Source organism: Pleurodeles waltl, chromosome 5 (genome assembly GCF_031143425.1).
Source record: "Pleurodeles waltl isolate 20211129_DDA chromosome 5, aPleWal1.hap1.20221129, whole genome shotgun sequence".
NCBI classification, from domain to species: Eukaryota; Metazoa; Chordata; class Amphibia; order Caudata; family Salamandridae; genus Pleurodeles; species Pleurodeles waltl.
The window spans coordinates 1,489,081,374-1,489,093,965 of NC_090444.1; the positions used below are offsets into that span (position 1 = coordinate 1,489,081,374).

The 12,592-nt window shown below is 50.4% G+C and overlaps 1 protein-coding gene across 1 annotated transcript in view; it reads left to right on the forward strand.

The window, feature by feature from the left end:
- The window catches only part of COL21A1 (collagen type XXI alpha 1 chain), a 190,627-nt gene that overhangs the window by 128,375 nt on the left and 49,660 nt on the right, over window positions 1–12,592 (forward strand). The window contains exons 22-24 of the mRNA XM_069235782.1: window positions 5,586–5,618; window positions 5,707–5,853; window positions 7,045–7,221. Of these exons, the coding sequence (XP_069091883.1) occupies window positions 5,586–5,618; window positions 5,707–5,853; window positions 7,045–7,221 (357 nt within the window). The remainder of the gene's footprint in view (window positions 1–5,585; window positions 5,619–5,706; window positions 5,854–7,044; window positions 7,222–12,592) is intronic.

A 12,592-nucleotide genomic window follows, 5' to 3' on the forward strand; every position in this document is an offset into this window, starting at 1 on the left:
GACAGATAACAATATTCTCATATAATACTCAGCTATGACATTGCCACGACTAATTGTTTCCCATCAAGGCTTGTCTCATCCAATATTTCAACTGGATGAGATGTTAGACGGATGGGTACCTTGCTAGTGAGGGCTCAGTATAACTACCCAGAGCGGATTTGGTTATGTGTGGGGTTCTGAAAGTCCATTGCACATCTGGTCTGTGAGGATTTATATGTGTCTTGCCAAGCGGCTCTTATGGGGTGCATGCTGTGGGAAGAGACATTAATCAAATATGTTTTTCTTTCTTAAACTTAAACTACAAACTGAGCTAATCATCCCTGGGAGTAAAGTACACAACATCTTGATATTGCCAGGAGGAAGGCACTTGTTCTGTGTCTCTGCCTGTGGCAGTAGTTATTGCTACTGTGAGGGTATGTAGGTGGCCTTTCGGAGTGGGCCCACTCCTTTCCCCTCTCAGCATAGTGTTTTTGTGAATGGGGGAAGCGGGAGTGGCATGTTTATGTAAAAAGACTCTGCAAATTGTCCCCAGTCTCTGCCCTTAGTTTGTCCTGTCTGGCTCCTAAATTAGGTCTCATGTGGATTGTGCCCACCACTTGAACTTTCATCATCTGTTGTTTCCAAATCACTATCTACCAGTAGTTTTGATGGAGTGTCCCAGCTATTCAATACCTCCAACCACAGCTCTGCCATAGGTTGCCTCCTGAGGCCCTTCTCATCCTCTCAACTAAGACTTTTTCTTCAGCCTTAGCCCAGGTGGAGACATCTTTTACCAAGGCCTTGACTGCTAGCTCTGACCGGAATTTTGAAGCCATTGCAATCCTGCATTTGGCTAAAGTACATGCCAGGCCTATGAACCTTATGCCCACCTTTCACTTTACAGGCCTTCGGAAGCTCCCCAACTAGCACACCTCTAACGTACGTGGCGGTGTCCATTCAATCTTCTCCTCAAGATGTTTTAAAACTGCTTCCCAGAAGAGTTGGATTGTGCAGCAATCCCAAACCATATGTTTGAAGTCTGCATTTGGTGCTTGACATTGTGGGCAACACTTAGTGTTCCCTCCATAGAAAACCTGGAGCCAATGAGGGTTGAGGTATGTCATATGTAGGTAGTTGAACTGGATATACTTTAACCTTGTGTTGCGGGACACTTTCTGGGGGTATATGGGCATTTTATCCCAATCTGAATCTACTCTTTCATGCCCCAATATCCTCTCCCACTGGGTTTTGAGTGCGTCCAAGGGTAGTCCTTCCATGGGAGTCAGTGCTTTATATATCCAGGTCACCTGTTGTCTTGTGGAGCCAAGTGTAAGCAGTGAATGCAGTGTCAAGGCCCTCATTACAAATTTGGCGGTCTTGAAGAAAGACTGCAGAAGCCGTGGGAGCCAACATACTGCGAGTGCTGGGGGTATGCTTGGCCCCCTATTATGACATTTCCGCTTGGCCAGAGGACGAAAACAGCGTTTCATAATCGAGACAGCAGCAATGTTGATGTGCAGCGGGTGCAGCAGCACTCATCGCACATTTCACTGCCCGTAATCCGGGCAGTGAAATGCGCTATGGGGCTGTGCCTGGGGGCCCCTGCACTATGGCACCATGCCAGGTGCATTGTCAGTGCAGTGGACCACACTGGCACCCCGAGTCCCCCTTACCACCATGGACAGGCTAGCGGTTGGGGACTCATAATCCCCAGGGCAGCACTGCTTGCAGCGCTGCCCTGGGGATTATGACTGCCCGGCGGAAGCCTGGCGGTAGATTGGAGGGACCAGCGGTATGACCGTGGCGAATGCGCCATGGCCATAATATGCTGCCGGAACACCGCCAGCCTGTTGGCGGTGTTACCGCCAGTGTTCCGCCGACCGCCATGGTTGTAATGAGGGCCTAAGTGTTGTGGAGGTTCCTCTCTCCCCACTCCCCGCAGGATTCTGAAGGATCGCACCAGTGCCTCGTATAACAGGAATTGGCCTCTGGGTACCTAGAGTCTGTCAAGTAGGTCCTCTAGAGGGACAAGGATCCCCATCTCAAAACAATATCCTGCTGTTGTTACCTCCACCGCAGTCCATGCCTGTAGTTGGGTCTCAGTGAAGTAGCTAACCGGCATACCATGGGGTAAACCCACCAGTAGTAATGCTTGTGTATATAACCAAGCTCTCTGCATTCTCACCACCCTTCGATGCCACCAATATAGAGCCACCTGTAGTAGCAAGCTCATCTGGTGCAGTGGAGTATCGGGGGAAGTAATTTAGCAAGGAGTGCACTCTGATGTGGTGTCAATTCCAAATGATCCAAGAAATGGCTGCTGGCATAGCCCAGCCACCTGGGCACCCACTGCAGTTGGGCAGCTAAGTAGTATAACTCAAAGTCTGGCACCCCAAGGCTGCCCTGTGTCACTGGTCTACGTAACCCTTGGAGTGCAACTCTGTGTCTGTCCCCATTCCAAATTAGGTCCCTGAACAGAACATCAAGCTGCATGAACCACGTTCCTGGGAACTTCCTCTGGGTATTAGCAAAATAATGTAACAGCCTGCACAGCATCACCAACTTGGAAAGTATCACATGAGTGGTAGGCGAAGAGCTCTCCAGAAGGTGACACTAGCTCACAGGGAGGATAGTGCCCTGTCTAAATTCCCCTCTTTCATATCTACAAGCTGGTAATAGATTTGAATTCCCAGATATTTAAAGGTTGCTGGTGCCCACTGAAGTCCCTTAGGGAGATCCAGTGGTAGTGAGGTATCTCTCTTGCACGGGAACAGATATGTTTTAGATTTGTTGATCCGTAGGCCAGAAATGGCTCTGAAATCATCAAGAAGATGACCTGCTTTTATTTTCCGGCTATGCCACTCGATAAGTGTAGAAGGATATAATTGGCGTAAAGGGAGATAATGTGCTCTAGGCCATTCACTGTGATACCCTCCCCCTTCACACATTGTCTAAATAGTTCTGCCAGAGGCTGTATAGTCAGGCTAAACAAAAGGGGTGACAACAGACAGCCCTGTCTCATGCTTCAATAGATAATGTACTCTTCAGAAATGGTAGTTCCTGTTTTAACCGTTGCAGTTGGGTTTTCGTACAATAAGGCGACCCATTTAATCCAGCCCTCTCCAAGTGGCATCTAGTGCATTTCCCCTATCAGATAGACCCACTGCACTGAGTAAATGGTATGTTCAAGGTCTATGGACAAAATGTATGCTTCTGGCTGCTCTAGAGCTTCTGGAAGAGAAAGTACCTGATAGAGGCTTCTAAGATTGACTGAAGTGTTCCATTGAGGGATAAAACCATTTTAGTCTCCATGAATGAGGGACTGCGTATGAGGGAGTAACCTGATTGCTGGGAATTTCCTTAGGATTTTAAAATCCATACTAAGCATTAATAATGGATGGAATGCAGTAATGGGTGCCCCAGGTGTCGCAGAGTTGGGGAGCGGTACAACATTGGCATTACGGGTTGTATCGGGGAGGCAGCTACATCTTAAGGATTCAGCATAAAGTGATTCCAGTTTTGGCGCCAGTAAGATAACATACATTGTATATAACTTTGCCGGGGGTCCATCCAGGCCTGGGGTTTTATCCCTTGCCATTTCTTTGATAGCCTGTCTCATTTCTAGAGCGGTTATCAGGCCTCCCAGTTCTGTCTTCGCTTTGCAAGCTAAAGTCGGAAGATGGAGCCCATCTATGAAATCATTCATTGTGTGACCCACAGGAGTCCTTGGTTCGCTGTATAGAGCTTCATATTATTTCTGGAATTTCTCAGTTTATCTCCCTTGGCAGATGAACCTGTGTTCCCGCCTCTGTCCTCAGGTGTGTGATGGGGGAACCCTGCGATTCAGGGCGAATTAGCCACACTAACAACTTCCCTGTTTTACCTTCCCCATTATGTGCCTTGTTTAAGTATGGTTTGTGATCATGGCACCTCAGCTTTTCCAGATTGACATCACGCTGTTCTTTCGCGTCAGGTAACCGTTGGTGGGTAGCAGTGTCTGCGCCCAAGGAGATCTCCATTGTATGAAGTGTCTTATCTAATGTGCGGAGCTCTGCATTTAGTTCCCTACTAATGCCTACTGACTGTCCCATACAGTAACCCCGAAATACTACTTTGAACGCCTCCTATTCTAGTAAGTGGGAGGACACTGTTCCCTGTTTCTTGTCAAAGTATTCAATAATGGCTGTGTGTAGAGTCTCTCTATAAGTCAGTTCCTCCAGTGTCTCCAGTTGAAGGCGCAATGTTGGGATTACTGGCTTATCCTCCAACAGTCAGAGTCCCTGGAGTATAGTACTATGGTCTGACAGTGTTCGCTCCAGGCACTCTGTAAAGGTTACAGATCGACTCAGGTGTTCAAAACAGACGAAGCTATCCAATCGTGTGTGCAATGCGTAAATAGGGGAGTAAAAGGAGTGATCTAGTTCCCTGCCATGTTGGACCCTCCAGATGTCCACCAACCCCCATCTTTGAAGCCAGTCCCCAAAGCCTGCGGCCAGTTTATCGAGGGTTGTTTCCGGCAGGGGTGCATGGTTTCAGGTGGAGTTTAATATTGAAAGCAAGACATGAAAAAGTCAAACCTGAACTATTGAACACTCTGTTACCTATTTGGGCTTTCATTAAACGTTGCTGTATTTGGGAATACTCGTGCTGAACGACTGGTTACGTCAGGGTATATTTTAGCACAACGGCTGTACGTCATTTATTTTCTGGTGAGACGTTTATTTTCTAGTTGGCAGGAAGTCTCTACATAAGTGTCCATCTTCCCGCTTGAATCTGGTTCAATGACCAGTGTTTATATATTTGTTCAAATTTTTTTTTATAGAGCTTTTCTGACCGGTTTAGGAGAACTCTTTACACAGTAAATCAAGAAATAACCGGTGATACAAATCAGTGCATTTTCACAGTGAGAACGAGTCCCGCCCCTCAATATTAGTGGCATTGTAAACGAGCTGAAGCAGCACAGCATTAGCAATGCATGTAGACATGCAAAAGTATAGGGAACAAGGGCTTACAAACGTTGGAGTCTTTCAGGAAACAAGTAACCAGCGCATTGTCTCTTTCCCTGCTTTTCCCAGCTACCTCACGTCTTGCCAGAACACCATTATTACCACGAACTGATGCATTATCACGCAGCACTTGTCCCATTACAGAAGTATTTGGCGCATCTAGTTTTTGGTGTGTTCTTGATTCGTATATTCCATATTGTGACAGTGGTAGGAATTTCAAACCGCAAAGATTTTGACCATGACTCAAAGTCCAGACGCCTTCTCGCTTCTAAATGACATTGTTTAAGTAAGCATTCAGCAGCACTCAGAGGGCTGGAGTGCCACCTAAAGACCTGTAAATTATGACTGGGCGTTGCCTTTCGAGGCCTGATTCAGCCTTTTATCCTTCCTATGTTGAGAAAATGAGCATACATTAGTTGGCTAATGCCAACGGCTATTATCTATTCTGTGCACTATGTCAGCGCCCATTGCTGTTGTTACTTTTCCCATCCCAGTAAACCGAATTTAAGTTGCCGTTTAAATGTGATGTGAAACAACACGAACAACAGGTTACCAATAACTGTGAAATAAACAATGCTTATTTTCTGCTTTCATTAATAGGGAGAAAAGGGGACCAAAGGGCCAAAAGGAACTGTGAGTAGAGAACTCATGCAGTTATCACAGCCGCCGGGGTAGGGTGGGGCGAAGTCCTTTCTATCCAAATAATCTTTTTTCTTCCTAGATTGGTGACCGAGGACTACGGGGACCAGAAGGGCAGATGGGTAAACGTGGTCAAGCGGGGGAGCTGGGACGTCGAGGCCCTTCTGGAGAGATGGGTGTTCGTGGTGATGATGGTGTCCCTGGGAACGCTGGCCCAGTGGGCCGTCCGGTGAGGTTTGCTTTTCAGTTCACGATCAGTGTGTTGCCAATATCATTACCCTGATCACGGGTGCTCTAGAACAAGCTTCACAGCCTAAACGCTCTGACCTCGGCAGTGACGGGTTAGGATCCTTACAATGGTTCCTTTTTAAGAGGGTTCACTCCAGGATCCAGTTTTATTCTTCAGTTTCTTCATTATTTACACTTATATAACTGTTTTGAAAACCGTTTATTTGGGTAACTTCATTGCAGAAAACTAATCACCCTCAAGTTGGTACTTGACATGTCATTCAGCTTATCATGGGCATCAGACATCTTTATGACAAACCCCCAGAGCATCACTTCCTAGATAGTCATTCTCTGCATGGAGTGAATAAAAAGGAACATAGGGGGTCATTCTGAGCTTGATGGGCGGCGGGAGCCGCCCGCCAAGCGGGAACCGCCAGAATACCGCTGCGCGGTCAAAAGACCGCTGCGGTTATTCTGAGTTTCCCGCTGGGCTGGCGGGCGACTGCCAGAAGGCCGCCCGCCAGCCCAGCGGGAAACCCCCTTCCATGAGGATGCCGGCTCCGAATGGAGCCGGCGGAGTGGAAGGGGTGCGACGGGTGCAGTTGCACCCGTCGCGATTTTCAGTGTCTGCTCGGCAGACACTGAAAATCTTGGTGGGGCCCTGTTAGGGGGCCCCTGCAGTGCCCATGCCAGTGGCATGGGCACTGCAGGGGCCCCCAGGTGCCCCGCGACACCCGTTACCGCCAGCCAGGTTCTGGCGGTCAAAACCGCCAGAGCCAGGCTGGCGGTAAGGGGGTCGGAATCCCCATGGCGGCGCTGCCTTCAGCGCCGCCATGGAGGATTCCCCAGGGCAGCGGGAAACCGGCGGGATACCGCCGGTTTTCAGTTTCTGACCGCGGCTGTACCGCCGCGGTCAGAATGCCCATGGGAGCACCGCCAGCCTGTTGGTGGTGCTCCCGCAGTCGTTGGCCCTGGCGGTCCATGACCGCCAGGGTCAGAATGACCCCCATGATGTTTTGGAAAACTATCCTCAAAAAGTTTAAACAGGTCAACCACTGTTTGTACATTAATCATAAAGCAATGTTTCAGAAAGGAAAAGAAAAGGGAATCTATACGGCGTAATGGAAAATAAAGATAATGTGATAAGTTTACATTGCTTTAATATTAACATTTTAACGTTTTCTCCAAATAGGGATTATCTTTTCCACCATCCCGGGTGATAGAAGTGTGCAAAAAGATCTTTCTAGAACAAATGTCAACATATGCACATGCTGTAAGGAGGAAATGCGCAAGTGCCTGCCCCTTGAATGGAGATGTTCCAATGGGACCGCCTGGACCTGCAGGCTCACCAGGACCACCTGGAGAAACTGTAAGTTGATATGACTATATTGAGATAGGGACTTCTCAAAAGAGAGGGAGAGAGAGAGAAGGAAAGAAATAAACAGTGATTGATAGAAGGGTCAGGGTGAAAATATTATATACATTTATAAAGAATGAAATAAAAATAGGACTAAGGGAGAAAAGGAAACAATGAATTGAAGAAAGGAGAAAAAAGAAGGAAAGAGAATGAAAGAAAATATTAGGCACTAGAATAATGAAAAAAGAGATTACAGGAGACAAAAAGAGAGTGAGAGAGAAATAGATATTTATGCAAAGTATTTGCAATAAGCTACTGCAACATGTATATGGTGAAAATACTGCAAGTCACCAAGGAGTTCTATGACGGAAGAGAGGCACTTTTTTGCATGGACAGTGCCTTTGTAAGGTCATGAAAATCAGCAGTTACATGTGCAAGGGATCACAGCTTTCTTACATCGCAGTATGGCTACTGCATTCAAACCCAATTTACAAGGCATTTCTGATATCTTCAATACCTCATAGAGAACGTCTCATGAAAAATAAAACAGATGACTGCCTCATATCAGAAGATCTTAGGTTGAAGTTGTCGACTTTCTGCAATGGTAGGCAGCTGTCAGGTAGCAGGCATTTGCTGCTTAGATGGAACTACAGGAACAGGACACATTTTAAAGGGGCTAGAAGGGAAATTAAATAGTCAGGGATCAGACACATTATTCGAGCCGAAACACAATCCACCACCGAATACCATGGAACCTTTTTCAAATTCCATGAGATCCAGTGTCAAGTTAGAATGGAAGACTTGAAGGGAGAAGAAATTAGAGAAGGGAGGAACAGGTGAAACGCTGGAGGGGTAGCTGAAAGAGAAGGATGAGGAACAATTTAGAAACAACCATGAATCATTACAAAGCTAATATCCTGCAAGCAAAGGGTAAATGAATAATAATACCTCTGTAAAATGATAACCACCTCTGTGTTTGATCTCAGTGTTTGTTCTTTTGTGATTATGATATGACAACTGCATTTGTGTACTCCTTGAAGTGTCTGTTACTCCATTTAGAGGATTTGCGGTGGAGTGGAGGTACAGATGTAGCAAAGAGAAATTCATTGACTGACGGCCAGGGCAAGTCAATCAATCAATCAATCATTGCATTTGTAAAGCGCGCTACATACCCACGAGGGTCTCAAGGCGCTAGGGAGGGGGGTGTTACTGGTCGAAGAGCCAGGTCTTGAGGAGTATTCTGAAGGCCAGCAGATCCTGGGTCTGTCGTAGGATGGTGGGGAGAGTGTTCCAGGTCTTGGCGGCGAGGTAGGAGAAGGATCTGCCACCGGCGGTGGTTTTTCAGATGCGGGGGACTGTGGCGATTGCGAGGTTGGCTGAGCAGAGGCTTCGGGTGGGGGTGTGGAAGCTGAGTCGGTTGTTGAGGTAGGTGGGTCCGGTGTTGTGCAGTGCTTTGTGTGCGTGGATCAGGAGCTTAAAGGTGATCCTTTTGTTGACAGGGAGCCAGTGCAGGCCTCTCAGGTGGAGTGTGATGTGGCTGCGGCGGGGGACATCGAGGATGAGTCGGCCGAAGCGTTCTGGATGCGTTGGAGTCGTCTCAGGAGCTTGTTTGTAGTTCCTGAGTAGAGGGCGTTCCCGTAGTCGAGTCTGTTGGTGTAACGGTTTTTCTCGTGTCGAGGGGGATCCATTCGAAGATCCTGCGGAGCATACGGAGGGTGTTGAAGCAGGACGCGGAGACAGCGTTGACTTGCCTGGTAATGGAGAGAGTGGAGTCGAGGATTACCCCCAGGTTGCGTGCGTGGTTCGTGGGTTCCGGGGCTGTGCCTAGTGACGTGGGCCACCAAGAGTCGTCCCAGGCTGATGGGGTGGGTCCGAGAATGAGGACCTCCGTCTTGTCTGAGTTCAGCTTCAGTCAATCAATCAATCAATCAATCAATCACAGAATTTGTAGAGCGCACTACGTACCCGTTAGAGTTTCAGGGCGCTGAGGGGGGGGCTGCTACTGGTCGAAGAGCCAGGTCTTAAGAAGTCTCCTGAAGGCGTGTAGGTCCTGGGTCTGTGGTAGATAGGTAGGGAGGGTGTTCCAGGTCTCGGCGGCGAGGAAGGAGAAGGATCTGCCGCCGGCGGTCTTGCGCTGGATGCGGGGAACGTTGGCAAGGGCGAGGTTGGCGGAGCGGAGTTGGCGGGTAGGGGTGTAGAAGTTGAGTCTGCTGTTCAGGTAGGCTGGACCAGTGTTGTGGAGTGCTTTGTGTGCGTGGGTGAGGAGCTTGAAGGTGATCCTCTTGTCCACGGGGAGCCAGTGGAGGTTTCTCAGGTGATGCAAGATGTGGCAATAGCAGGGTACGTTGAAGACCAGTCTGGTGGAGGCGTTCTGGATGCGTTGGAGGCGTCATATGTTTTTTGCTGAGATGCCTGTGTAGAGTGCGTTGCCGTAGTCTAGCCTGTGGCTGACGAGGGCCTGGGTAACCGTTCTTCTTGTTTCTGTCGGGATCCATTTGTAGATTCTGGGGAGCATATGGAGGGTGTGGTAGCAGGAGGAAGAGACTGCATTAACCTGATTGGACATGGAGAGCGAAGAGTCGAGGATAAAGCCCAGGTTGCGAGCGTGGTTGGTGGGTGTTGGCGGGGCTCCCAGTGAGGTGGGCCACCAGGAGTCGTCCCAGGCGGAGGGGGTGCGTCCGAGGATGAGGACCTCCGTCTTGCCAGAATTCAGCTTCAGGCGGCTGTATCTCATCCATTCGGTGATGGACTTCATTCCCTCATGGAGGTTGGCCTTGGCGGTGTGAGGGTCTTTGGTGAGGGATAGGATGGGCTGGGTGTCGTGGGCGTAAGAGAGAATGTTGAGGTTGTGCTGACAGGCCAGTTGAGCGAGGGGGGCCATGTAGAGGTTGAGCAGCGTTGGGCTCAGAGAGGAGCCTTGGGGGACGCCGCAGATGATGTTGGTGGCCTCGGAGTGGAAGGGTGGGAGGCGGACTCTCTGGGTTGGGCCGGAGAGGAAAGAGGAGATCCAGTTGAGGGCTTTTTTCCTGAATTCCGGCTTCGTGGAGGCGGGTTATTAGGGTGCGGTGGCAGACCGTGTTGAAGGCGGTGGATAGGTCCAGGAGGATGAGGGCAGATGTTTCGCTGTTGTCCATTAGCTGTCTGACATCGTCTGTGGCGGCGTGGAGGGCAGTCTCGGTGCTGTGGTTTCGCCTGAAACCAGACTGGGAGGGATCCAGGATGGAGTTGCTCTCGAGGTGGTGGGTTAACTGAGGGTTAACGATCTTCTCGGTGACCTTCGCCGGGAAGGGGAGCAGGGAGATCGGTCAGAAGTTTTTGAGGTCGTTGGGGTCTGCTTTGGGCTTCTTAAGGAGGGCATGGATTTCGGCGTGCTTCCAGTTTTCTGGAAATGTCGCAGTTTCGAAGGATAGGTTTATGACTTTTCGAAGTTGGGGGGCGATGGAAGAAGTCTGCTGTCCTTCATCCAGTTGGCTACGGCCTTCATTCCTCGGTGGAGGTTAGCTTTGGCGGTGTGGGGATCTTCGGTGAGGGATATGATCAGCTGGGTGTCGTCGGCGTAGGAGATGATGTTGAGGTTGTGTTGTCGTGCGACGTGGGCGAGGGGGGCCATGTAGATATTGAAAGTGTCGGGCTGAGGGAGGATCACTGTGGGACGCCACAGATGGTCTCTGTGGTTTTGGAGCGGAAGGGTGGGAGACGGACGCTTTGGGTTCTGCCGGAGAGGAAGGATGTGGTCCAGGCCAGGGCCTTCTCTTGGATACCGGCGTCATGGAGGCGTGCTGATAGGGTGCGGTGGCAGACCGTGTCAAAGGCTGCTGATAGGTCCAGAAGGATGAGGGCGGCTGTTTCTCCTTTTTCCATCAGGGTCCGGATGTCGTCAGTGGCGGCTATGAGGGCGGTCTCGGTGCTGTGGTTACTGCGAAAACCGGATTGGGAAGGGTCCAGGATGTTGTTGACTTCGAGGTAGCAGGTCAGCTGTTTGTTGACAATCACCTCGGTCACTTTTGCCGGGAAAGGGAGGAGGGAGATGGGCCGGAAGTTCTTGAGGTCCGCCTTGGGCTTCTTCAGAAGGGCGTTGATTTCGGCGGGCTTCCAGCTTTCTGGGAAGGTTGCTGTCTCGAAAGAACAGTTGATTGTTTTCCGGAGGTGGGGCGCGATGGCAGCACTGGCTTTGTTGAAAATGTCATGAGGGCAGGGGTCCAATAGGGATCCGGAGTGGATGGAGTTCATGGTTTTGATGGTGGACCAGACAGTCAGGCGACTGGTGCGAGTGGTAGTCACAGGGGTGGTGAACTCGGTGGTGGGTGCGCGGGGGTCGGGGTTGAAGCTGTCGTGGATGTCGGTGATCTTGCGGTGGAAGAAGGTGGCCAAGGAGTCGCACAGGTCTTGAGATGGCGGTATGTCGTTGGTGATGGAGCTGGGGTTGGAGAGTTCTTTCACGATGCTGAAGAGCTCTTTGGTGTTGTGTGCGTTGTTGTCTAGTCGGTCCTTGAAGGCGGTCTTCCAGGCGGTCCTGATGAGTTGGTGGTGTCTGCGGGTGGCGCTCTTGAGGGCTGTGTGGTTGTCTGGTGTTCGGTCGTGGAGCCATTTCTTCTCCAGCTTCCAACAGGTGTACTTGGAGATCCGGAGGTCCTCGGTGAACTAGGCGGCTTTCTTGTTGGTGTGGTTGGTTGTAGAGGTCTTGAGAGGGGCAAGGGTGTTGGCACAGTCGTTGATCCACTGTGTGAGGTTGTTCGCGGTAGTGTCTGGGTCGGTGGGGTCGGTGGGTGGTCTCAGGGCGAGGGCGGTAGTGAAGTTGGTCCTCGGTGAGCTTGCCCCAGCAGCGGCGTGGTAGCTGTTGGGTGCGGTTGTGTGTGGTGGGTTTTCTGAAGGTGAAGTGGACGCATCTGTGGTCGGTCCAGTGTGGTTCGGTGGTGTGGTTGAAGGAGACGTGGGGGCTTGCGGAGAAGATGGGGTCGAGCGTGTTTGAGTCCGAGGTTGTCGATCAGGGCGGTGGAGTTGGCGTCGTTGTTGTTCTCGAGGTGGAAGTTCAGGTTCCCGAGGAGGCTGTAGTCCGTGGAAGCGAGGGAGTGGGTGCTGATGAGGTCGGCGATGGTGTCACTGAACTGTGGGCGGGGTCCGGGAGGTCTGTAGATGAGAGTTCCTCTGAGGGTGGCGTTGGAGTCGTTGTGGATCTGGAAGTGCATGTGCTTGGCGGTGGTGAGGGTGTCATCGGTGTTCGTTGAGATTTTGATGGAGTCTTTGTGGATGATGGCGATTCCTCCTCCCACTCCGTTGGTGCGGTCTCTGTGGAAGATCTTGTAGCCCTGTTGGGTGGGCTATGGCGATGTCTGGTGCTGAGGTGGCGTTCAGCCAGGTCACCGTCAGGAAGGCGACGTCGGGG